The sequence below is a fragment of the Myxine glutinosa genome, chromosome 7, assembly GCF_964187855.1.
Source record: "Myxine glutinosa chromosome 7, kmMyxGlut1.1, whole genome shotgun sequence".
Lineage (NCBI taxonomy): Eukaryota > Metazoa > Chordata > Myxini > Myxiniformes > Myxinidae > Myxine > Myxine glutinosa.
In genome coordinates this window covers 44,430,633-44,457,542 of record NC_136267.1, presented here as the reverse complement: position 1 = coordinate 44,457,542, position 26,910 = coordinate 44,430,633, and the positions used below count along the sequence as shown (strand labels likewise).

The 26,910-nt window shown below is 43.4% G+C and overlaps 1 protein-coding gene across 7 annotated transcripts in view; it reads left to right on the top strand.

Annotated features, from left to right (window-relative positions):
- The window catches only part of LOC137431178 (tensin-3), a 391,044-nt gene that overhangs the window by 330,659 nt on the left and 33,475 nt on the right, over positions 1-26,910 (top strand). For all 7 annotated transcript variants that reach the window (XM_078781594.1, XM_068122190.2, XM_068122191.2 and 4 more), the window contains 4 exons: positions 2,021-2,116; positions 3,950-4,027; positions 12,681-12,737; positions 25,189-25,357. In XM_078781594.1, coding sequence (XP_078637720.1) covers positions 2,021-2,116; positions 3,950-4,027; positions 12,681-12,737; positions 25,189-25,357 — 400 coding nt within the window. The remainder of the gene's footprint in view (positions 1-2,020; positions 2,117-3,949; positions 4,028-12,680; positions 12,738-25,188; positions 25,358-26,910) is intronic.

The window sequence follows — 26,910 nt, the reverse complement described above, 5'->3', positions numbered from 1 at the left end:
ATTCCTAAGTCTATGCACATATTTCCTGCGGTGTCGTCGATCGGCACACCAAGCATTTTGTTTTCCCACATCCATGCATCAGACTCCGTGGAGTAATGGTTAGAGCATCTGCTCTGAGTCTGGGAGGTCGGTGGGTCGAACCCGAGCTGAGTCATGCCCAAGACTTTCCTTAAAATTGTACGTGCTGCTTCCTTGCCTGACGCTCATTTAAAAAAGATAGAGCATGGACAAACAACCAAGTTAGCAACACTAGTGCCGGCTTTGGTGGGCCTATTGGCCTCCTCCTGTATTGAAATTCCTTGTAAGGGAACATGTATTATTGGTGTCTGATGTCAGCTTGAAAAAAGCAAACAGTCAGCACCGGAATTAAAGTGTTTGGTACTTTGTAGTTTACAAATGTATCTTATCCTAGGTGTAAAACAAATGTACCTTATCTTACTAAACACATTCGGGCAGCAAGACTTATTCACCTTGTACACTCAAATATGATTTTTTTGTATAGAGTCGAGGCTCATGGATGAGCTTGAGCACTGAATGGATCAAGACGCAATGGAATTAAAGGAACAGTATAGATGCGGAAGTGGGGGGCACTAACATTGGAATTGAAGGACAGCATAGACATAGAGGGAGATACGGGCAAACAACAACGGTTATAGGTGGGAGTGTCGTTGGGGTTGAGGGGGCAGGAGAGGCAGATGGCAGGAGAGGGCAGGAGAGGAGAGGATCATGTCCACCCACCAGGAGAGGTGGGTGGACATGATCGATACAAGAGTAAACTATCGGGAAGGAAAAGCTGGAAATTTTGAGGGGGAGGGGGAGGGAGGGAGGTGCTAACGAGGGTATATAATGGCGTTTTGGATGGGAGAAGATCTGAGATGATGGCAAACAGCTGTCGATGAAGATCTGGGGGAAAGAAGGAGATTTTAGAGAATATGGAAGTTGGCTCCACAGACAGGAAAACAAGGAACAAATGAGTGTAGGTGAACAGTGATCCCGTATTTTTGGTGTTTCACCAGATGGGGGTTGATGGTGGACAGTGTGCACCCTGCAAAAACCTCAAGGGGACAAAGCAAGGAAAGAGCAGAGGGTGCAAGACCAGAAAGGAGGCGGTACAAGACAGAAAGACCATCAACCTGTCTGCGATGGGAAAGTGATAGGCTCATAGACTCGGCTTCAGTGCGGGAGATTCCAATGATCTTGAAGGCCTTGGTTTTTACTGCATCAAGCTGAGCAAGTTGAGAGAAGGGGAGCCAGGCCAAAGGGGAGATCAGTACTCCATCAAGCTGTAAACGAAGGCCTTGCAGGTGGATAGGAGTTCAAGTGCGCCAAGGAAGGACTTTATATAACAGAGGATGCCCAGCTGGCGACTGGCTTTGGAGGCCAACTTTGAAATGTAGTTTCCCCAAGAAAGACCATGGCTGATAGTGAGACCTAGGAGGTTGAGTGACTGAACTTCCTCAAGAGGATTAAGAAGGTATATGACGGGGACTTGCCAGACAGTCCTTTTAAAGAGAGAGAGAGAGTGAGAATGACATTGTGAGATTTGTTAAGATTGAAAGACATATTCCAAGTGTTTGACCATGTTGTGACTTTTCAAGGTCTGAAGAGAGGGACGAGGCTGCAGCCTGTCGGTCTGAAGGATGAGGGATGTCACGGCAGAGGGTGGAGTCAACAGCAAATAGATAATGGGGATTTTCCAGAAAGTTTTTTGCATTGATGCAGTAAAGGACTGGGCCAGACAAAATCAGAAAGCCATATGTGGAGTTGGCCTTGGATGCCATAAGCAGAGAGTTTGGAGAGTAAGGCGGGATGCCAGACTATAAAAAGCTCAAGATATGTCAACACGAAGGTGTGTGCAATGCAAGTTGTCCTGCCGCAGGTAATGCCCTTTATACCAGGCAATGGCTGCAAGTTACATTCTGTTTTCCAAACACTGTACGTGTATTTTTTTAATACAGTAGTCCATTGTAAAGTACTGTGTATTTTAAATGTCAACTTTCTCAAAAATGTTTACTTTCAGGTGATCCCTCCTGCAACGAGCTGGTCCGGCATTTTCTCATTGAATCCACGAACATGGGTGTGCGGCTCAAAGGATGCCCCAACGAACCTGTGTTTGGTAAGATTCCCTTGGGTTCTATCTGGACCTATAGTGCCCTCTGCTGTATTTTGTATGACGAGCAAGTTAGATCCCAAGCTCATTTGGAGGAATTACAGAATCGTACCCAGGAACACCGAACAATGCATTATTTCTTGCTATGATCTCTCATGTTGGTCAAAGTAAATATCCAGATTGTGTGGAGGGGTGCAGGGCAGACTTTACTTTGATATCCTGTGCTGCTTCTGCTGTCTCAACAATGGATGGAGGTCCTCAATGCCAAACAGGAAATTAGAGCTGTCTCCCTCGACATATCACGTGCCTTCGATACGGTCTGGCACCCCGCTCTGCTCACCAAACTCTCCTCCTTTGGTATCCATGGAAATCTCCACGCATGGCTGGCGGACTTCCTCTCTCGTCGTAGTCAACGTGTGGCCCTGAATGGGTTTCTCTCATCTCCTCTTCCTGTTCAGGCTGGAGTTCCCCAAGGCAGTGTTCTGGGCCCTGTGCTTTTTCTGGTCTTCATCAATGATCTCTCTGACTCTCTTGAAAATCCTCTCTATCTCTTTGCTGATAACTCCACTCTCCGCCGCTCCATTCCTCATCCCTCAGATCAGCAGTCTGCAGCCTCCTCACTCTCTGCAGACCTGGACAAAATCACAGACTGGGCAAACAAGTGGAACATGTCTTTCAATCCTGACAAATCTCACACTCTTACGATGTCTCTCCGAAAAGACCGACTGGACAACCCTCCCATCTACTTTCTGAATAATCCTCTCCAAGAAGTTCTGTCACTCAAGCTTTTGGGTCTCACTATCTGCCATGATCTTTCCTGGGAAAACCACATTTCCAAGCTGGCCTCCAAAGCCAGTCGCCGACTGGGCATCCTCCATCGTGCGAAGTCCTTCCTTGGCACACCTGAGCTCCTCACCACATACAAGGCTTTCATCCGCAGCTCAATGGAATACTGCTCTCCCCTCTGGGCTGGTGCTCCTGCCTCACACCTAGCTCGTCTTCACACTGTTGAAACCAAAGCGTTCAGAATCATTGGAATCTCCCACGATGACGCTATCTCCGAGGGCCTTTCACTCACTTACTCACTGCAGGCAAGTTGGTGGTCTTTCCGTCTTCTACCGACTCCTCTCCAGCCTTGCTCCCCCAGCTCTCTCTGGGCTCAGTCCCCCAAATATTCCTGCAGGTCACACAAGATCTGCCTGCAACCCTCTTATGGTTAAACTGCCAAAATCAAGACTCTCTGCTCACCTTCACTCCTTCATTCCTCTTTTCTCCCACCTCTGGAACAAACTCCCTCACTCTCTTCAATCCCACTCCTCCCTCCAGATCTTTAAAACGGCTGTTCACCACCATCTCTTATCTTCCCCAGTCCAAAACCTTGATCTTTTCTACCCCCGCTAATTTCACCCCAAATCCACTTTTTTGAGGTGACTTTTGTCTTCTTTCCTGGAAGTCCTTGGTGTCCTTGCGTTTTATACCTATCCTGCCTCCCCCCAGGCCCTCTCCCTCCCACACATCTCCCGATGTCCCTGCTCTCAAATGTTGTGTTTGTGTGCTTCCTCCCCTTCCCTTCCCTCCCCATCTTGTCGACTGCTCCCCTTTTTATATACTTTGTTTGCTTGTTTGTTTGATTTGTTTGTTTGATAAATGTTAGCTCTTTCACGAGCCTCGACTCTGTATACAAATATATATATATATATATATATATATATATATATATATATATATATATATATATCTGGAATATAGATGATATAGCTCACGGATATCATGTATGTGTCAGAGCTATGAAAACTGAGAATAATTAATAGATGTAACGGCTTTTTAAATCTCCTGCAGGAAGCCTTTGTGCTTTGGTGTACCAGCATTCGACTGTTCCTCTGGCGTTACCTTGCAAGCTGGTCATTCCTGAAAATGGCAAGTATTGGTCTGACGCATGGAGAAGGCAAAATGGAGCAAATTTAGGGAAAAATGGAGAAGATTGTCATGGGGACCGCAAGGCTAACCTCCGCTCTAGCAGGGAAATTGGCCTTAAAATGCATGTTGTTGTTGTTGTTGTTGTTGTTGGTCTGATGCAGCAAATCTGTGAAAATGTTCATGGGTCGAAGGGAAAAAATGAAAAAATCTGATTAAAATGAGACATTAAATGGAATTGTGAGGATTAAAACTCGAAAGTGGCAGTTGAAAGTTGAAAGAAATTGATCAGAACAACAAATATATAAATAATTGATCTCATGTATGTGCCGAGCATACCCCTGCATGACTGATGACTTTGCCCAAATATGTTGTACAGTGTATTCATTTTTAGTATGTGAGCCCTTTACTGCTTTCATTGGCCTTCACGGCCATGTAGCATACCTGCCTACTGTAGTGCATGAGCGTTAGCTTACCTTTCACCAAGCCCACATGTGGGAGGGGCGTGGGGGGGGGGGGGGAGGGGTGGGATTCTAAATTCGTTATTATGATTACGAAATGATGCGAATATTATTATTAGTGTTTTAATATTATTCGTATTAATTAAAATATACTTTGTTACAATGTCATCATTGTTATTTATTTAGTAATTAGAATGCCATGCAATGGAAGGACCTATTAAGCTGCTCTATACACCTTAAGATGGCATGCGTTTAGAAACATGGGAATTCTTCCGGATTATTTGTAGTTAATTAGCCTAATCCTACGCTTGCTATTATTATTGCAAAATGATGCTAATATTATTATTGTTGTTAATATTATTAGTACTAGTGAGGTACCCATGCGACGCACGAGTGGGAGGCCAGAAGCAAACAGACAATGCAGAAACGGCGAATGCTAAAGCATGAAACCAATAAATTCCACATTCCTGTAGCACCTTCAGTCACACGTCAGACATGGACAGCAAGTTCGTGAATGACTTCCATGAAAAACATACCCGTTCGCAAACAAACGGGTAAGTTTGTTCTATACCCAGTCAATGGCAAATCTGCATATGGCGATCTGCGAATTCACGTTTAGAAAGTATAAACCGTCACGGCATTTCGTCATTCACTTGAACTCGATATCTCTTTTTTCATTCCAAACAGCATAACTCCAATCACAAATTAAATAGCATTAATATAAAAAATAAACTTTAAACAACATTCATGGCATAAACAAATATTTAAATCCTGATGTGAAGTTCTGTACGGTTGGGTGAATACAATTACGAATTCAAAATCGTAATTGTATTCACTCAATTCCAATCATCAATTGATACTTTAACAAAACGATTAACACGATTAACGTTTAACGATTAAACATTTCGATTAAATGATGGTTGTATTGGGGTATTATCAAACCCGCTCATTGCCATCATCTGTCCACTTCCGCATTCACGGCAGGTTCATAATTGTCATCAAAATTTAAACAGTATTTGTAGAATTTCAATAAAAGCCACATCACTGTTCATATCAGTAAATATTATTCCATCGTGTTTGGAAAAACTGCAAAATTGGAAAACTTGGAAAACTTGGAAAAACAATATAGCCTATTTTACTCCCAGGGTTCCCAGGAATACCCACCCAAAATATCATTGCGATCGGTTGAGCCGTTTTTGCGGTACCTTCAAACAGACGGACATTTGATGAATTATAGTAAGATTAGTTAACATGTGCTTTGATACAATGTTATCATTGTTTTTGTTATTTGTTTAGCAATTAGAATAGAATGCCATGCCGTGGAAGACCTATTAAGCTGCTCTATACACCTTAAGATGGTGTATGTTTAGGAACATGGGGATTCCTCAGGATTATTTGTAGTTAATTCGCCTAATCAATTTAGGAGGTCAAGACGATCATTTTGGTTTATCATACTCCACATTACTCTAGTAGCTCATGGTGGTTGAGTATGCACTTTATTGTACAGACCTAAACTCTTCAGGAATCCACTAATTGAAGGTCCAGGAACAATATTTGGTTGGTAACACATTTGCCACTGACGGCGAAATAGCTGAAATGGCCATACCCCTTTTTGGGCCACGCCCCCTTTTTTGCCGTGACTGTATCTACAGAACCGTTGGACCTAGGAGGTTGCCCGACCACTCAAAATTTGCGCAATGGCCACATTATGGGGGGTCAGTAATACATTTTCATATCCAAAAGTCAATGGTTTTTAAGATAATTGCCAAAAACCGATTTCAACATGTTACGAACTACAATTGTATGATACCACCAAGGCCACAACATTATATGACACTTATACCTTTTGCATCATCCTATTTTGGAATTTACTTATTTGGATTTCTACACTTTTCGCCTTTACTACAGCCACAAAACGTGACACATTTAATGTTCCTGTCTCTGCAAGTGCACGTTTTGGTACTCATACATGCTCTTGGGCATTTGCATGGAGGAGGCAGGTCATCGGGCCTGCACGATACTGGCAGTATCACTGGTGTTATGCCAACGTCCGTTGCTTCATACCCATACTGGAGTGGATCTGGTTTGGTGACGGCAGGAGTTGGGGCTTGCAACCACATCTTACACTGAAGAAATGCTCGCTTTATGTGTTCTCGTAGCGTTGATGAACAGCACACAAGCTGGTTGAAGTCCAGTTCTTTCTTGGAGTTGTGGTACTGCTCCCATCGATATTCATCGAAAGTGGAACAGTCGGTCTTCTTTAATCCAGACACAAGGAACTTTTCAGCATTGCTTGTTATCTGTGGTGACAGTTCTTCTACACCAAACCCTTCCAGTAGGGAGAGATCGATGGATGCTTTCAGGCCAGACAGCTTTGGACCCACCTTGCTGGTACTGTCGCAACCGCTGAGAGCATGAATGGCTGGGAGACACGACACCAAACCGTTGTCCAGTTGATCAACCAACATGTGGACTGGTACAGTTTTCTTTGTTTTCCGGTTACCAAGCTTCACGTACAGCTTTTGTAGTTGCCAGGTTGTGTTGAAGTGGAAGATGAGGTTGACAAAGACATCTGTGTCAGGCGAGTCGACCAAGACTGATTGAACCCCGTGTTTCACAACACCATCATTAATATGGAACATGATTCTGTCGTCGGCTTCTTCTTGGTTGCTTGAGAGCTCTGCGATCTGTGTTTCAGTGCCAGCTAACAGTTTCCTGCATTCACCCCCATATACTCCTCCAAAGAATATTTCCTTGTCCGACTCGACATTCTGCAGCATCCACTTGAAGACATACTCCTGCAACCGAACTTTGTTCAACATTGAGCTCCAGAACATATCAAGATCGACAGGGAGTTTCTGATTGTCAGACCCAATGGTGATTGTGATTTGTTCTGAGGAACTTCGCTGTGCCCGTTCCATTTGCTTGATTGATGATTTTTGATAAACATCAAAAATAATGTCTATTCTTGTGGACACGGAGCCTGTAGCAAGAATCCTGTTGGAAAGACTCTCAGCCAATTCCCCGAATGTGTGAAGGCCCATCTTTTTCATCGGTAGTTTACGCACAAGTGCCATGAAGTCCACTATTGTCATCTGAGCGTCACTCTTTACATTCCTCGTCTCCTGTGGAAGGCGACTGACAAGTTCCCTGGCTAAGGAGGCTTTATCGGGCTTCTTCAATTTGATGCCATCTTTACATTCAGTGGTGAGGAACTGGGATGTGCTGGTCAATTCATACTTCAGGAGTTCTAGCATGCTGTACCCTCTTTCTCTAGCATAGTCAATGTACCTAACCGTTTCCGCTGCATCCTTTTTCGCCATCGATTTCTTCGCTGTGAACGGAGTAGAAGTACGTTTCACGAAAACAGTCTTGCGGTTGGTAGGGATTGTATCATGTAGGTGCTTCTCCTTATCCTGAAATCTGGTCTCAACAAACTCTTCATAACTCTTCTCACCAATTTCCAGGCATTCAAGTAATCCGTCGACAACCTCCTGGGGAATGTCAGCTCCAGTAGAGATGTTCTGAAGTCTGATTCCAGCGTCGAACGGATTGTTGATGGATTTTATGTAATCCAGAAGGGCCTTTGCACGAACATGGCCAATCTTCGTAGAACTTGGATTGAACTCATGGTGTAGGCTCAGCTCACTGTCATCTTTGTCTCCCAAGTTGCACCATTCCAGCAGCTGTGCCACATGAAGATCTTTCTCATGCTTTAGGAGATTCCATAAGGCTACTGCTTCTTTCTGTCTGGTCATCCCAATGATACCTCCAGCAACCTTGGCGGGTTTATTGTAACACTTCTCGAGTGCCATGTCAAATCCTACTGCACTGCCTTGTCGGGTAGTGTGGTACATCACCCATCCACCATCTGTAAAGCATCTGTAGATACCCGGGAACTTCCTTTGTAGGTCCAGGCAATCTTCAAGGAACAGCGTACCCCATCTGCTATAGTTTGTCCGGCCAAACCCGAAGAACAAAGGCATGCACCTCCGCACAGCTGAAACGAAAAGATGCCAATCGCCTTGCCGAATAGAGTGTGTAAGATCTCTCAGGATAGGATACAGCTCATCCAGAAACAAGCTCCAGTACCTCACATTCTCATTACAGGCCGTTTCTTTCCATTCGGTGAAATACTTCTTCAAGTCTGCATGTAAGATCTTGCTTTCTTCCCAAATCTCTCTGAACTCTGTATGGTCACTATCTAAAGCCTGCTGCATCTTAGTTTCCATGGTCTCTATTTGCTGGTCTAATTCACAACTAGTACTGTCCTGGTCAGGTTGAAACTTCTCAAACATAAGAACTGTCATCACCTCTGATACAAGACTCATTCCCTCCTTGCCTTTGCAATAGTGACCTCCAGTCATGACACTATTCTCTACAACGAGCTTGCCAAAGGCTTCAGTCTCAATCAAAGCCAGATCAATACCGATACAGCCTAAAAACTTCCCAAGGCAAGCGATGACAATCTTCTCCATGTGAAAAGGTCCCATTCCAAGGAATATGTTACCAAACTGATCTGGCTTCAACAGCTGGATTTCCTTGGCGATTGCATACACCCCTTCATCAGACCACAATGCCCCTGACACGGCATTCTTCTGCTTCAAGACATCCTGAAAGTTTATCATGGATGTAAATATTGTGTCCATTTCGGTTGCGACATATGGAAGGATGGGTACAAATGACGTCTTTGTAACATCAAACTTAAGTGGATCCTGGAGTGCACTCATTGTTGCTGTGAAGCTAGGAAAAGAGCCCTCCTCACGATCGGTGTACTTCTGTCTTGCCATGCACCAAAGGAAATAATCATCATCAACACTGTGCTTTCGATTTATCCTTGTATGGTGTAGTTGAAAATGTCTCCGGTATATCACCAGTGCCTTTGACAAGGTGTGACTTCTCAATGACCTGACATGGCAGCACACCAGCAAACTTTCTCTTTCCTAGTGGTGTTGAGCAGCTTGTCGTCTGAATGTCCTCAGAATCGCTATCTCTCGGTTGGTTCTGAAATATGACTAGAACAGTGTCATGGCTGCCATCTTTTCCTGAAACTGTGTTCTCTGTATGGTCAAAATTGTCCATTGCGCCTTGGACAACATGCCATTCAGAGATCATTGACGATACAGGACATCTGTTGGGTAGGGTATCCTCCACCATCTTTTGGGCAGCCGAAGCGTTGATCCTCTTCATTGAATCATAGCTGATGGCTAAGTTCAACCTATTCATGATGTCAATCAGCTGTCTTGATCTTGACAGGTTGTGGACAGTTTGAACAATAGGAACAGGAACAGGAACAATTACGAATAATATTGTAGTTCGTAACATGTTGAAATCGGTTTTTGGCAATTATCTTAAAAACCATTGACTTTTGGATATGAAAATGTATTACTGACCCCCCATAATGTGGCCATTGCGCAAATTTTGAGTGGTCGGGCAACCTCCTAGGTCCAACGGTTCTGTAGATACAGTCACGGCAAAAAAGGGGGCGTGGCCCAAAAAGGGGTGTGGCCATTTCAGCTATTTCGCCGTCAGTGGCAAATGTGTTACCAACCAAATATTGTTCCTGGACCTTCAATTAGTGGATTCCTGAAGAGTTTAGGTCTGTACAATAAAGTGCATACTCAACCACCATGAGCTACTCTAGTACATCAGAAAGCTCCAGTTGAACTCAGCAAAAAACATGCTATACACACACACACACACACACACACACACACACACACACACACACACACACACACACACACACACACACACACACACACACACACACACACACACACACACACACACACACACACACACACACACGTTGTCCATTTATAGTAGATACAGAACATGACATCCTGTTTTCATGAAATTTGGTGGACCGGTTGCGTGTGTGACAAGGACAAATCAATTCGGTTTTCGTGAAGATCTGTTTTTGTTTACGAGAATTTTTCATATTTTAAAGTGATTCTTCACCATTTGGAGATGGGCCAAAAAACGATATCGAGCATGATATTTCAAAATGTTGTGGACGATTTATGACAAAACTTGGTAGATGAGTTGGGTAATTGACAAGAACAAGCTGATTAAATTTTGGTTCAGGTCCAGATCCAGATCCGGCCTATCAGTGGGATACAAAATATAAAGTGTTCAGCCTGACGGAGGTTTGCGCTCTACTGAGTGCCGTTCTAGTTCAATAATGTAATCAGTGTATTTTTTAGGTGATCCACATGCTGGTGTCTCGGAAAGACTAAAATTTGGTCAAATTGACTCGTATCACCTCGAAAAACCTATGGGGAGGCATTAGTTGCACGTGATGAACAATTATTGCATGAGTCAATTATGTTTCGTAATTCCATTTAGGTGTTCTGCACATCCCTCATGTCAAAAGCTACTTGTACTTGGAATGAATGCTGGAATAGACCTTCAACAATTATCTATCTATAATTCCAGTAATCTCTGTGTGTGTGTATGCGACCGCTGTTTCTCGACAACTACCGGTCTGATATATTTTAAACTTGCCAGGTATATTGCTGGGGACCCGAGGATGTGCCTTTTCAAGGTTTCATATTAATCGGACAATTACTTACCGAGCTATGTCCAAAAAACGATTCAACCAATCAGAGAGCAGCGAGCTATCGCGTGTGCCGAACGTGGCGAACACACTCTGCCTCGGACGGCACATTTGAGAGCGTATTCATTTATTTCACGTTGGCAAACTATGTTGGCGTTAAACTATGTTTTAAAACTAATTAAAACTACTTTGCGATTCATCGTAACTGCGATTCGTAACTGTCGTTCGCTTTGGCTTTGCGAATGGACCAAACCATTTCATGTAAATAGAGGGGGGGGATTGTCACCGTACTCGCAAGCCGTTCGCTTTGGACCAAACCATTTCATGTAAATAGAGGGGGGGGATATAATTTTAGATATAGATATAGTACGGGCATGCCCTAGTATTATCAATTCAACATGTTCAGATTTTTATCTCTGAGGGTGTAGTATTCACCACAAATTCACAACACTACATTGATATCGCGACCTATGCTTTTATATTCCTACTGTAGGTGAAGCACTTTCTCATTGCTTGCATTCCAACCAATCATGGTGTATGATATCAACATGTGATTGTACTATAGATTATCTCATTTTCCACGCACAACGTGATTATATCACGTGTGATTTGCCTTTTATACACAGTTTTTCTTCTGGTTCCATTATTATTTACAATACTGCATGTTGTGTGGCATCAGAGTGTGTACTAAATATTTGTTTTGGCCATTTCAGATTGTTTTTATTTTATTTTGAAAAGGTAGCACCTTTTAATTTTTTGAAGGGGTTAAGTTGTTTGAAAGGTTGCAATGTTAAATAAATACATACAGTGTAGTACCAGTTGTAACTACTCTTTCCTAGTCTGACCTTGTGGTGCAGAGTTAGGGCACTTCGAATGGACATTAAGCTAGATATCTCGTCTGTTAGAATTCGCTCGTGGACGTTAAAGATCCCACGGAGTCTTTCGTGAATAGGAGATGAGTTATCGCCGGCATTCTGAACAAATTACAAATTTATGCCTTCACCTGCGGTTGGCAAGTGGATCTAATATTTCTTGGCACCAGGTTACACTACCTGCTATATCAGAGTGTGCTTGTTGTGTCAGCAGCACCTACACTACAAACAAATTCATCCACCAGGTGTCCATGTTTATATGTGAATAGCCGTATTCACCTATGAAGTATAAACTAACATTGACTAGTGATTTTTCCATTGTTCCGCACAAATGTACATGTGCATTAAAATTATTCACCATGGCATTATTATTTTATTATTTTGTATGCAGCCTGTGGCTGCTGGTTGCATCATTTACCTGGGAGCGTGGCAGTGCCACTGAAGTAGTGCCCCCTTGTTTCCAGTAAGCCATTTCTCATTTTGCCAACCTCGGAAGGATGGCAGGCTGAGTCAACCCACCTGGCGTTATGTAAAGGGGCTCAAACTCAAGAGCCTACAATCTTAAGCCAGCCACCTTGACCATTAAGCCAACAACAGGCTTCAACGGCATTTTTGGGCAAAGAAAGAAAAATCTGAGATCAAGAGAATTAGAGACTATTTGCACAACTTTAGCTCAAATATTATTTTGAAAAAGAGTGCACAATTGCTTCAAGGTACCTTAAGGATAAAATGTGTTTTTCCCACCACTCCTCTTTTTGTAGATCCATCAGACAAATCTTCATCAAACTCTGCAGCAGAACTGCTAAAGCAAGGTGCAGGTGAGAAATAACCTCCATGCATTAAGAGACTAGTTCCAAGGAAAATAGACCTTCATGAGCAAAAGGGAAAGGCAAGATTTAAAATATATATTTAAAGAAGCAACAGTTATTTCCTTGAGCCTCAAAATAACTCACACTCATGCACACTCAAACTCACACTCATGCACATGTAATGCATATTCAACAAAAAAGAGTGTGCATCTAACACCAACGTGCTCATGCACACAGGTCTCTATTTCAGTAATGAACAAGGAAGAGCAATCAAAGACTGCAGACCCTCGCCAGGACGTGTTTTCAGTGTTGTTTTTAAGGCTTTTGTGTTAAAACAAATATGGCGGCCGAACCACGTGACCATAGCGTCATCGTTATTTTTTTTTCTCCACCAATTTATCCCTAGATGATGCTCAAGAAATATCATCTTGATCGGATGAAGTTTTGTACTTGTTGAATTATGACGTCATAATGGAGGCACCTATGACATCATAATTAACATCTTTTATTCCCCATGGAGAGTTCTTTACAATGAGCTATGACGAAAAAAAATATTTATGCAGCACTTTTGGAGATATAGAGGTGCAAAATTTCGGTTTTTCCAAGATGGCGCCCATACCACGTGACCAATGACGTCATAATTATCATTAAAAAATTATACCGGTGGAGTTGCACCTATGGTGAAAATTTCCTGTCAATTGGACCAACGGTTGCAGAGAAAATCATATTTATTCTATGCGGAAAAACAAACAAACAAACAGACAAACAAACAAACAAACGGACTCAAATGCAATCAATACCCTCTCCTCTGGCGGGGGTATAGATGTGAATCATAACTTGCATCAATTTATCACCTCCTCTACCGAAGGTGGACAGCGATTATGTTTTCACTCCCGTCTGTTATTTGTCTGTCTGTTTGTGAACAGGATATCGAAAAAAGTTGTGGACAGATTCGGACGAAAATTGGTAGAGAGGTTGGGTATGTGAGTGCCATGGATGGAATGATTCGATTTTAGTGAAGATCCGAAAGAATTTTTAAAAGTGATTCTTCACCATTGAATGATAGGGCAAAACATCGATATATAGCACGATATCTCAAAAAGTTGTCGACGGATACGGACGAAACCCTGTGGATGACAAGGACAAATTGATTCGATTTTGGTGAAGATCTGAATCCAGATCCAGATATGAGGATTTTAAAATTATTTAAGTGATTCTTCCCCATTGAGAGATAGGCCAAAATCAATATCTAGCATGATATTTCAAAAAGTTGTGGACGGATTATGACAAAACTTGGTGGATGTGTTGGGTAAGTGATAAGAACAAGCCGATTCGATTTTGGTTCAGGTCCGAGTGCAGATCCAGCCTATCAGTGGTACAAAACAAAAAGTCTTTTCCTCTTTTCTCCCGCCTCTGGAACAAACTCCCTCGCTCTCTTCAATCCCACTCCTCCCTCCAGGTCTATAAAACAGCTGTTCACCACCATCTCTTATCTTCCACCATCCAAAACATTGATCTTTTCTACCCCCGTTAATTCACCCCAGATCCACTTTTCTGAAATACCGACTTCTTTCCTGGAAGTCCTGGCAATGTCCATATGTTATTTTTTGTTTGTTTGTTGTTGTTTTTTTACTCCGTGTTTTTTACCTCCCTCACCTCCGCCCCCTCCTTCCCACGCCCCCCCCCCCTCCAAGCTCTCTCCCTCCCACAGATCTCCCGATGTCCCTGCTGTCAAATGTTGTACTTTTTTTTTTTTTTGGTATACTGAATCGAGGCTCGTGAAAGAGCTGACATTTACTTCACAAACAAATCAACCAGACAAACAAAATATATAAAAAGAGGGAGCGGAAGACAAGATAAGGTGAAGCACACAAACACTTGAGAGCACACAACATTCTAGAGCAGGGAGATGTGTGGGAGGGAGAGGGCTTGGGGGGAGGAGGCGTGGGAACGGGGGGGGGGGGGGGGGAGAAGTATAAAACACAAGGACACCAAGGACTTCCAGGACAGAAGTTGGTATTTCAAAAAAGTGGAATTGGGGTGAAATTAGCGGGGATAGAAAAGATCAAGGTTTTGGATGGGGGAAGATAAGAGATGGTGGTGAACAGCTGTTTTAAAGACATGGAGGGTGGAGTGGGATTGAAGAGAGTGAGGGAGTTTGTTCCAGAGGCGGGAGAAAAGAGGAATGAAGGAGTGAAGGTGAGCAGAGAGTCTTGATTTTGGCAGTTTACCCATAAGAGGGTTGGAGGCAGATCTTGTGCGACCTGTAGGAATATTTGCTGGACAGAGCCCAGAGAGAGCTGGGGGGGGGGGGCAAGGCCAGAGAGGAGTCGGTAGAAGACGGAAAGACCACCAACCTGCCTGCGGTGAGTGAGTGAGAGGCCCTCGGAGTTAGCTTCATCGCGGGAGATTCCAATGATTCTGAATGCTTTGGTTTCAACAGCGTGAAGACGAGCTAGGTGTGAGGCAGGAGCACCAGCCCAGAGGGGAGAGCAGTATTCCATTGAGCTGCGGATGAAAGCCTTGTATTAGACTAGTCAAATTTCTGGGAAACGTGAATTCATGAGGCATTTTTGAGTAAAAGCAAGCAATCCACTTTTTCTGGGGTAGTTTTTCGTGCTGAATACGAATCTGTTGTTTGCCAAGCCCAAAAATGCGTAATTAGGTCACTAATCAAGGTCAAAGGTCAATGAGTGCAAAATTCAAAATTTTTGAAAAAATGTTTTATTTTACATCACCTATCTGTACATTTCAATTATTTTACAGTATTTTGTCTGGTAAGGTTACTACAGCTTTTCACAATTATGAAAGTAAAGGGAATTGTGAAGGGAAAAAATCAGATTTTTGTGAATATATCCGTAATGAAGCAACTTTTCGTTTTTTGACATACTGTTTTAATTCACTTGAATTGTTGCCTTAAATACCATCAGTGAAGTGGTTTACCTGAGTCCTATATAATAGCAAGATTGTTTTCTACACTAAATGTCAATATTTGACTAATTAGCCACTTAATTAAGGCTAACGGTCACAAGGCGCAAAGTGCACTTACATGGCACAAGGCGCAAAATGCACTTCATGGCAAACATGTTTGGAGTGCAGGCAGTTGATCATTATCACATGTATTCTTAATTAATCCTGAATCAATTGCAGTCTGTCAGACTGATTGGCTGGAAGGAGGAGCCATCCAGGGGAATGCCAATTAGCTTAACTGTGTAAGCTCTGACCCCCCCCCCCCCCTACTTTGGCCTGTTTCGACATGGTGTTTCACTGGCATTGCACTTGCAGGCCTCAGTGCAGAACTGTTTCCCCCACTTCCGACAAGAGCAACTATCAGAACTGCAACCTTTCTTGCAACCACACTGAGTAAGTTCTCGGCATCCCTTTGGAATTGACGGTAAAGTTGTAAGAACCGGTGACAACTTGTCATCAACGAGTTTCCATCCACAATCAGTCGGCGGTGGCAGATCTGTCCTTGGATTACTGGCCTCTCTCCAAATGAAACTTTGGTAGTTTGCACGCTCTATGTGGAACTTTGCTGCATCACTAGATGGAGGTAGGGTCTCCGTTGCATGGCATTTGTTGAACAGTTTAATGCGGGCTTGATTACAGTTCTCAGATGGTTCCTTGTAGATATGGCAAATGAACTTTTCAGCATCTTCTGTGACCTTCTTTGATGGTGTCGGAAACTTGCCAAGATCTTGAAGCAGACTGTTGTGTTCAAGGAAGATATCCCATTCTGTTTTCTTTGAGTGTCCTGAGAAAAATGAAACCGTATCGCATCCTGTCAACGCATGAAATGCTGGTAAAGTCTCATAGACATGATCAGCAAGTCCAAGTTCCGACTTTATGTCATGCACAGGAACATACTTCCGTTTCTTAATTGTTCCTGCTCTCATCCAAAATTTTACGCAAGACATTTTACTGAAGTTGGCAAGCAACAGCACCAACACATCTGTGTCACGCGCTGCGACCACAATGTTTGGTGCATCGGCATGAAGGCAGTGTACAATCATTCTGGTATCTGCTTCCTCGTGATTGCTTTGTAGCAAAGTAGTGTTCATTGCAGGATCTGAACTCTGGACTTCTGTTTCAGAAGCGAAACCTCCACCAACAACAACCACTTTTTCAGGGGGTGCCGCTGCCAGGAGTGCATTCGACAGGAACTGAGCAAGCTCTGTCTTGTTTTCAGTTGATGCGAGAAAGTCAGGCCATTTGTTGGGGAGTGGCACATCTCTATCTTCAATCAGGCGACGAACTGGCCTTGACTTCTTCGTACGTTTGACCCTAGTTCCAACTTTGATTGAAATGTCTCTATATCGATCGAAGGTAACATCAATTCGGCTGTAAGCCCGGCCTTGCCAGAAAATGAACTTTACAAATTCGTCTGCATAATTACCAAAGGTGTTCGCCGTGTTAGGTTTTCCAAGTGACATAACTGCAGCTTGCCCATCAATGATCAAACAGGAAGGCCCATAAAAGGCGATTTCTGAGGGGCATGATACACTCCTGATAAGAATGTCAAATAAAATAGCCTTAACACCCGTTCTAAGTTCGCCAGATGTATCAACAATGCTGATTGGCACCTTCATCAGTTCATGGTTAAGTATTCTAGCCAGTTCAACTGGTCTTCCAGCTCTGTACGCTGCAATTAGTCTCTGCAAAAAGTTTCTGTCTGCTTTTGTGGTTTCGATCTTTCCATTGGCTTTCTTGGTTCCTATTTCATAGAGTGAGGAAAACGTGGGAGCCTTCACCTTCGGAAGTCGATCTCGGAAATCAGTTGATTTTTCAACAAGTCTCACTTTGACAAAGTTTTCCACCTGCTGCTGCCCTAATGTTTTTGCGTTCAGCAGTGACTCTTCTATTTCAGAAGTTGCAACATCTTTTGTTGCGCAGTTAAGGAGGTTTGGTCGACTAGAAGATTCCTCAGCAAATACTTTGAATCGCAGGAGAGTTTGAAGTATGAGTTCTTCGTCGCAGTTGTCACGTTTAGTGCGGGATGAGTTGGCTTCATTATGGACGTAACCAGTGTCCACTCCAACATTCATCATTTCATACGTCTGCATTGAAATGCATGTCCTGTGGTTGTACGAGAGAGTCCATCTTGCCAGGGCTGAATTTGTTTTGGTTATTCCGATGATTCCACCCCTCTTTTTCCCTACACCATTAAGCCATTCCAGGCTATGATCTGGATCTACTTGGTTGAATCTTTGGTCCGACCCTTTCACAACAAAGTTGCCAAGAAGGAACTCCTCCTCCACTTCTGGTGGGAGCTGATGCATCTGTGACAGGTAAACACAGCCCCATCTTGCGTAATTCACGTGATCGTATCGGAAGAAGAATGGCAACATTTCTCGGAACGATTCCAAGTGTAGCGTCCACAACCCTTCTCTCTGTGCCCGAACGAATGCAAGCAGTATAGTCACCATCCTTAGGTATTCCCACCAGAACTTGAAGTTTGGATCTGTCTGTCGATTTTCAACGAAGACTGCGAGATATTGCCGAAAGGTCTCAGAACCCACTATGTCCAGTAAAGTGTCAAACTCTTTGTTAGCTAGTGAATTCTCCAGTGTTTGGCATGTTTTGGGATCTTGACTCTGCAGATTGTTTTTGAATTGCGGAATCAAGATTAGCCATAGCGCTTGCCAAGTTAATTTGTGTGCCCTCATTGCTTTTGCGTAAGATTTTCCGTCTTTAACCTTGTCAGCCGAATTTGGCCCAAGTAAACCACTTTCAACCCACAGCTCATGTATACCAGAATCTTCTGTATGTTGCCCTAGCACTTTAAAAAAATTCATAGTGATATGTAACCCACCTAGTCTTGGAATTAGGGTATCTCTGAAGTCGGGCACTGACCATTTCAGCTCCATCAGTTGGGGATACAACCCCTGATCAACTGTTATCACAGCGTAGCGGTTATTCAGGGCCCTTGCGACATGTAGTGCCCTGCGCACCATGGTGTTCAAAGTGGAATGTTCATGAGCTGGGGCTAGTATGATTGGCATATAGCCAATGGTAGTTTTGGGTGGTTCCTCCTTAGTGCTGTGCAACTGGTTGAACGTGGTCCAGGAATATCTTTCGCTTTCTCCTTGGCGAGATGCTAAGAATGCCATGTCCCGATGTTCACAGTCTTGAAGAGCACTGCCAGTATATTTCTCCCTAAGAAACCATCCTGTTTCAACCTCACCAAACTCGGGAATGAGGGTATCCTTGTTGATGTATACCTCATGGATCTTTTCAACTGCTGTTGGTATATCCAACGTTGACGTATTGGATGGTTTGATGTCTCCAAGACCGCTTTCAGCAGATGGCCCCCTCTGCCAGGCAGCTAACTGAGTAGCGTGAAATGTATTTTTGCCATCTAGGGTAGAGTCATTGATGTCAATATTGTCGCCAGAAAAATGCACAAATCGTCCCGAAACCAGGTTGCTGGTAACAACTGCCCCAGTTTCTTGATCAAGCGCTTTCAGAGTGTTTTCAGCCATGGCAGTGTCATACCTAAGAACCCGGTTATAGCTGATTATGTGCCCAGCATTACGGAATAGCTCAACTAATTTCTTTGATCGAGTTGACTGGTGCAGCGTCATACCCATTCCAACGTGTTTAGGCGGTGCCTTCTTGTCTCCACATACACCATAGACCATGTCTTGTCCAATGCTAAGGACCCTTGTCTTCTTCACCCAACCAGTTTCAGACATCTCACTTTCGTCAAACTCAGCATCGACACTACTTTGGCCTCCAAGCAAGATTTTCACAAACATGAGTACAGATGGTGGTACACTTGCCAACTCTGCTTTTTCGCTTACATCGCAACCTTCGAATGCAGGATGTGACATGATATCACTGCGGAGTTGCAGAGCAACGTGCACTAAAGACAGAAAATGATCATCCTGTTGTCTAAATATGGGAATATAGTCTGCACTGTTCTGACCGCACACCATTTCTGAAAGAGGTATGTGACTGAAATGTCGTGGAAGAAGCAAAGTTTGTTTCTCTGAAGGCGCCAAATTTCTTAGCACAAGAAATTCATAAATGTCCCCAATGCAATTCGCCAAAGTTTCTTTAAAAGTCCCCAGTCTACTAAGATACGATGTAGGAATTGTGCCGTCGCACTCACTGGCTAACTCTTTGTACCTCTCGAACACTGCAGATAGTTCAAATACGTGCCCTTTCTCAGCAGAGTGACGCAGCTCTTGACACAACCATGATATCGCCATGTCTGCTGATTTGCTTTCAGTTTCCGCCCTTTTGACATCCCTAAAGAATTTACTAAGACAGTTAACATGGTAACATGCCTCAGCTGAGATTAAATCATTCTCATTTGCAGTACGGACTAAGATGTTATGTACAAATTTAGCTTTTTCCGTAATTTCATTACTCATTTTGAAGGTTGTGACACGACTTGTCTTCTGCTTCTTGTCAAAGTTCTGGCAGAACATACACAATGTCCAGTTCATCTTAGTAGTACTACTGCGTAAAAACGGACATGCTTCAGCCGAAACACTCTTTCTTTCAGGATCTTTTTCGTTTTTCGATTGTTCCTTGGCTAGCTTAGCATTTATTTTCCCCTTGTGTGTGTATGCAGAGTAACATAGCTTATGCCATTTAAGTTTGGGGAGACTTTCTGGAGGCTCTGCAAAGAGAGTCGAAAGCCTGTCCACGGCTGATCGAAATTCATAGTGTCTAAGTTTGCATCGGAGCTCGGTCGCCTCTCTGATGGCAGCAATACCCTGGTTTGTCTGGTTGAAAATCGTATCTTTGACCTGGCTAGTTCCCTGACAAATGATACAAAGTTCAAACGACACATCCTCACGCTGTCGCTTGAGGCTGGCAATAGGTTCCATGGTTGGCCTGAGGGGAGAAACAGAAACCAAACTAAGCACCAGGCACGCATGTTCTGACCATGAAAACTACAACGTTGTATGATATACTGCAACAGCCCTTAAATGATCGAATAAGCGCAGGCAGTGTTGGCCCGGGTTTTAATCTTATTCTCAAAGACACAAAGTAAAGCTTCTTCAAGACAAAACATCTAACCGATATCACTAATTCATTAGTGGTAGATGCATTAGGCACTCATCGTCAATGCCCATGCCCTGCCTGTCTTTTTGCTACTGTTAGGTAAATGTACATGTATGTAGGCCTGCCTATGATGTGAGATGTCAAGCATACATTACACATTTGTATGTACATGTATCTCACCAAAGAAGAATGCATTCCTTTACTTTCATTTGATTTTATATTTCATTTTTTAACAATCTTAAAAAGACCCTTACCTGTACTCCTGAAATGTTTAATGCCTGATGCCTAGGGTACGAACTAGATGGCTTATGCTAGGCTATTAGATTCATTCTTCATCATTAAGGGTCTATTGAAGAACACCCTGCTCTGTCTGAATGGAAATGATTTGACAAACATGGCAAATGCATTGGGGTCAGAAAGATGAAGCCACTTTCACTGTTGAGTGAAAGGGATGGTTTCAAGTGCAAGTAACTGTTACGTCATTGCAAGACTTTCGCACTCATTGACCTTTGACCTATGTTGTTTACCGGTGACATTTAGATTCTGTCTTTATAAAATCTATCTCTAGACCATCAATAGGAGCATAAAAACTCTGCCCCATTGTGCATTTAGAGGTTAAACTGCAAGCAAATTACGCAAAAACTAATTGTCGCCCCTTACAGAGATAAAGGCAAATGAGCATAGATGTGTCCTCACGTTTTCCTTTAAAAATAAGATTTTGAAAAGCTTTAGCAACCTTACTAGACAAAATATTGTAAAATAATTGAAATGTACAGATAGGGGATGTAAAATAAAGCATTTTTTCAAAAATTTTGAATTTTGCACTCATTGACCTTTGACCTTGATTAGTGACCTAATTACGCATTTTTGGGCTTGGCAAACAACAGATTCATATTCAGCATGAAAAACTACCCCAGAAAAAGTGGTTTGCTTGCTTTTACTCAAAAATGCCTCAATCATTCTATAAAGGCACATTTTCAGATTTTTTGACTAGGCTATATGTGGTGAGGAGCTCAGGTGTGCCAAGGAAGGACTTCGCACGACGGAGGATGCCCAGTCGGCGACTGGCTTTGGAGGCCAGATTTGAAATGTGGTTTTCCCAGGAAAGATCATGGCAGATAGTGAGACCCAAAAGCTTGAGTGACAGAACTTCTTGGAGAGGATTATTCAGAAAGTGGATGGGAGGGTTGTCCAGTCGGTCTTTTCGGAGAGACATCGTGTGCTTCCCCCTCTTGTGTGCTTCCCCCTCTCTCCCCATCTTGTCTCCCGCTCCCTTTATTTTGTCTTATGTGTCTGTTTTTTTTTTTGTCATTAATGTTAGCTCTTACACCAGCCTCGATGTAGTATACAAAAAAAAAGAAAAAAGTAGGCTTTCATTAGCCTGGCGTTCAGCCTGGCGGAGGTACGTTACATTAGTTATTTGTGACTGGTGTTTGTGTCCTTTATGCTGTCCCTAAAAACAGTAAGTAAGGAAAGTTTCCTGTTTGGAAGATTTTCAATTTTATTTGACTGCCAGACAGGCAGACAGACTAAAAGGATTACCTTACCCCTCCCAGTACACATGCGCACTCAGAATATGATTCCGTACAATTTGACAACTTCAGAGCCCAAGTACTGATAAACTACAGGTTTGTGTTCGGGATTAATTTTCCGACTCGTGTTCTACAGTGTTCAAAATATAAAATTCAGTTGACATTAAGTAGTTTCTCAATCACAGACTGATGCAGACAGACACAGAGTGAACCAATTGCTTAACTCAGCTTTTTGCTCTGCGCAAGGGGTAAAATGACAGTGCAACATTTCAGATATCTGAAAATACAGGAAATAGAATGAGATAATGAACTCTGATGCATCGTTTGCTTTAAGTCAGGTGCTGATGATTCTGCAGGAATTTTTGGATATCATTAGTTATGGCAGCATAATGGTTAGAGTGTCCGTTCTAAGTCTTGGAGGTCTGCGGTTCCAACCCTGGCCTGGTCTCAGGTTGGCAACAATTGCACAGGCCTGATGGGTCCTAATGGCCTCCTCTTGTGTTAAAGTGTATATGATATACCCCTCTCATATGAGGATCCTTTATCTGCACCCTCACCTCTCTCATGTCCCTCTCCACTACCTTTTTACAATGTAAATTTGAGTGTGCCCCTTCTCCTCCTGCCAGCTGTATCCATAACAAAGACATGCCTGACCACATTCCCCTCCTTCTTCCTGAGCACATGTCTCAACCAATGCAGATGTCCCTTCCATCCCTTTTCACTCATGTCCCTTATCTCCTGATATCCCCATTCCTCTTGCTTCCCCTCGGATAGATCTCCATCACCCCTTTCAGCATCCACATCTGCATCCTTTTGAGAAGCTCTCATCTTCATTCCTCTAACTCCAAGACTCGGCTCTATACAGAACCAGTATCACGACCATTTTGTAAATCTTGACCCTCAGCGTAACTGGATTATATCGATCAAAAACCCATAAACACACCACTTACTTCACACAGCCCTCACTCTCTGCCACCCTACCTGAAACCAACCCCCCCCCCCCCCCCACTCCAACCCTTACCCAACCTCCTTCAAAGTGGGACACAGGTACCTTTATTTTCCCACCTGCTCTAACTCTAGCATCCACATCCTCTTTTACCTCTCTCTTGTTCACCAATACATCGGTTTTTTCTACATTTATCCTTCAGCCCCCACTTCCCAAACTTTCCTGACATGCAAACCTCTACATCCTGAAGTCTGTCGGCAGAGTCTGGTATCACCACAAATTCCCAAATCAACCCTCTTATTTATCCCTCACAACACATTAATCACCACCACAAACAAAAAACACAGAGCTGAACCTTGATGTAAGCCAACCCATACCTCCGACACCCCAATCACTGAATGATCTGCAATACAATCCCCGATGGGCCACTTGCTTTCACTATGTTGGTTTTCCCCGAGTGCTGCCACATCCTTCTCTTACTCGATACCTCAAACTGGCCTGCCTCCCTTGCCAACCTCCCATAATACATCACTCCCATTCTCCACATTCAGCAGATCTTCAAGACATGCCTTCCATCTACTAAGAAAGTCCTTATTGTTAATAATGTCTCCTCTACCTCTCTTTATCACCTTCTTTTCTCCAATATCCCTTCTACCCACTTCCCTGCTGTTGCCCACCTTATAAATAATATTCTCACTCTCTTCAGAATCAAACTTCTCATGGCTCCCTCAAGACACCTCCTGGCTCAGCTTTGCCACTGCTTTCTTTGCTTCATTTTACTTCTCCCCACACATCCTGCTGTCGCCTGACTGTTAACTTGCTGTTCCTTAAAGGCCTTTTTCTGTCTGAATGCCTCCCAATCCTCCAAATTCCATCACCAATGCTCCCTCTCTTTGCTTTCCCTTCCTTTATTTTTTTTAACCCAGCCTGCCCCGAACAAGGCCTCCATGTTCCTCCACTCACTCCTTTGTACTAAGACTTTTTTTTAAGTATTGGCACCCTGCTTTCCCTATTCTTCCCAAGATTCCCATCTTGACCAGCTTTCAGTCTAACACTAATAATCTATGTTTGCTCCTATTGCTTCCACTATAATTACCTTAGAAGCGAAAATCCCTCATCTATCCTGCTGCCTCACTATGAAACACTTCATCAGGGTTCTGTCAGGTCCACTTTCAAAAAGTGTTCTTATGTCCGTCCGGTCCTCTGTTAAAAAAAAAATATATATATATATATATATATATGAATATATATATATATTTGCTACAGATTGTTCCAAATCTTCTGCTGTCTTTAAAATCCATTCTCCTCTCATCTCTGGTCCCATATATCCTCCTCAACATTCATTCATTGAGAACCACCTATTTCAAGGCCTACGTGCCCATTCAAATCACATCCAAAAAGAGTCGTCATCGCGTCGTCGTCCGCACCTCCCCTCTAGAAAATTTTCACCAAATCCTCTTCACTTTCTTTTGCTGCTCTACTGGCATCGTACCTTTTAACAAAATAAATGACCTCACGAGAAAGAGCTTCAATAAGCAACTAAAGAAAATGTGAATGAAATTCTTGATTTGGAGTGTGGTGTCGTGTGGGCCTGAGACATGGACATTGAGAAAGGAGGATATCGAGACACAAACGTGGGTGTCTTGAAGGAAAGGATTAGATTGAAGGAGAGAAATGAAGAAGTTCTTGAGTTTGGTGCAGGAGTGGAGTTGTGTTTGATTGAGAGGACTAGGAACAGACAAACTGGCTTGTATCTTGATAAATACGCACATATCCCACATGCACATACGAGTCAAGATTATTTTTTGTGACAAAATATAACGATCTATTTAAGACTTGTAATGTCAGGAATTTACCATGTTCACTAACAGGAACAACCTGGTTGATCAGTAAAAGATTGTTGGAAATGCCTGGTAACCCAACTTGGTGAAAGAGGTGCATCTCTTCAATGTATCTGACACAGCTTGCAACGTGTTCTACCTGAACACCGTGGAGATGGAGTCGCTCACGGGTTCACACGCCATCGCCAAGGCAGCGAGTGAAACACTCAACATGTCCCCTCGACCGGTGCCGACGACAGTCCATTTCAAAGTGTCAGCACAGGGAATTACACTAACGGACAACCAAAGGAGGTGAAATCTTGAATTGTTTAACTGCTTTGAACAGTTCTGTTGTTCCTTGCACAGTAACTGAAGAATGGCTCTCGTATTGCCTGTCACCCTGTAAATTAAAACAAATTTACTGAAGATATAGTACCTTCAGAAAGTATTCACACCCCTTGACTTTTTCACATTTTGTTGTGTTACAGCCTGAATTCATAATGGATTAAACTTTAAAGATTTTTTTATCAACAATCTACACATAATACCGCATAATGTCACAATTGAATATTGTTTTTTCAAAAAAAAATTTTTCCAAATTAATTAAAAATCTAAATCTGAAATGTATTGAGTCAATAAGTATTGTCGTGCGATTGCCCTCGGTGAAGACCGGGCAATCACGGATGGAAACGAGCTTAATGAGGCGATGATCAATGGCGGATTTCGCTATACATATGTGCGGGGGAGGAAAGTAGGAAGCAGAAGAAGAAGAAGAAGAAGAAGAAGCGGCGAGATTTACCTCACGGTCCGCGTGCGCCAGCGTCTTCAACCTGAAAAGTGATTGAACTCACATGAACACGGGATTTAGAATATACAAAAGAACAAGGCTTTATTGCCACGGATGCCGATAACAAGAACGCGCCGGTAAATAAATGTCCTAAATCGCGACGTCCCCTCACCTCACTTCAAATACAATCACAGGGAAAGGATAAATAAAAGGAAACGTTGTGTTTGTGTTTGTGCGTCTTAGCTCGATCAGTCGTCAGGTCCGTTGACGTCGTCTAGGCACGGCTCCGGCGTCGGCCCAAACAGGCCTCGACGCAACCCCGTTCACCGTTCACAAAGCCTCCCGCGCAAAGCGAGCGAGCGGGCGTGCAACCCGCCTCCGCAGCCATGCAACGTCCTCCTTGGATTCGGCACGGCCTTCCGATGCACCCAACGTTCGTGGCGAGAGAGTCGAAGATGAAGGGACCAAACTAGCAGGGCAAGGCAAGGACAGAAGAACAAGGCAAGAAGAAAGGTCGATACAGTGGTCCGGGCAGGATGGATCCAGGAACGAGAAGGGCAAAATGTCAGCTTGCCCGATTCTCTCGTCCAACCGCTGCGTCGCTCCTTGCGTCCTCCTTCGCGCCCTCCACTCCGACTGGCCGAATGTTCACGCCTTTGGTGATTGTCATTTGTCGGTGGCCAGTCAGAGTGGCACGTCCTTCATCGTTCTGCTCTCCCATCAGCGCTCGTATTACGGGGTCCTTCTGTGCATGTCTCTCGGCCTGCCTGCGCGATGTTTGCTTGCCATGGTGTACTACTGCGCGGCCGCTGCCTGTTTGTTCTTCCGGTCAGTCATTGTGGCGGCGGGGGATTAATTAATGTGTGCACTAATGGATCTATCTACTGTATACGAGTGCGTTGCCAGACGGGACACTGGAATAATCACAGAGGTTTCACATACAATGGAGTTAGCATAATCCCTAGAACTATTTATCATGCCCCATTCCTCGTAATGGGGACGAAGATACACCTTAATCCGAACAAACCGCCTAAACAGAACTTATTACAGGTGAGGTTTCCTATCACGACAGCCGAAG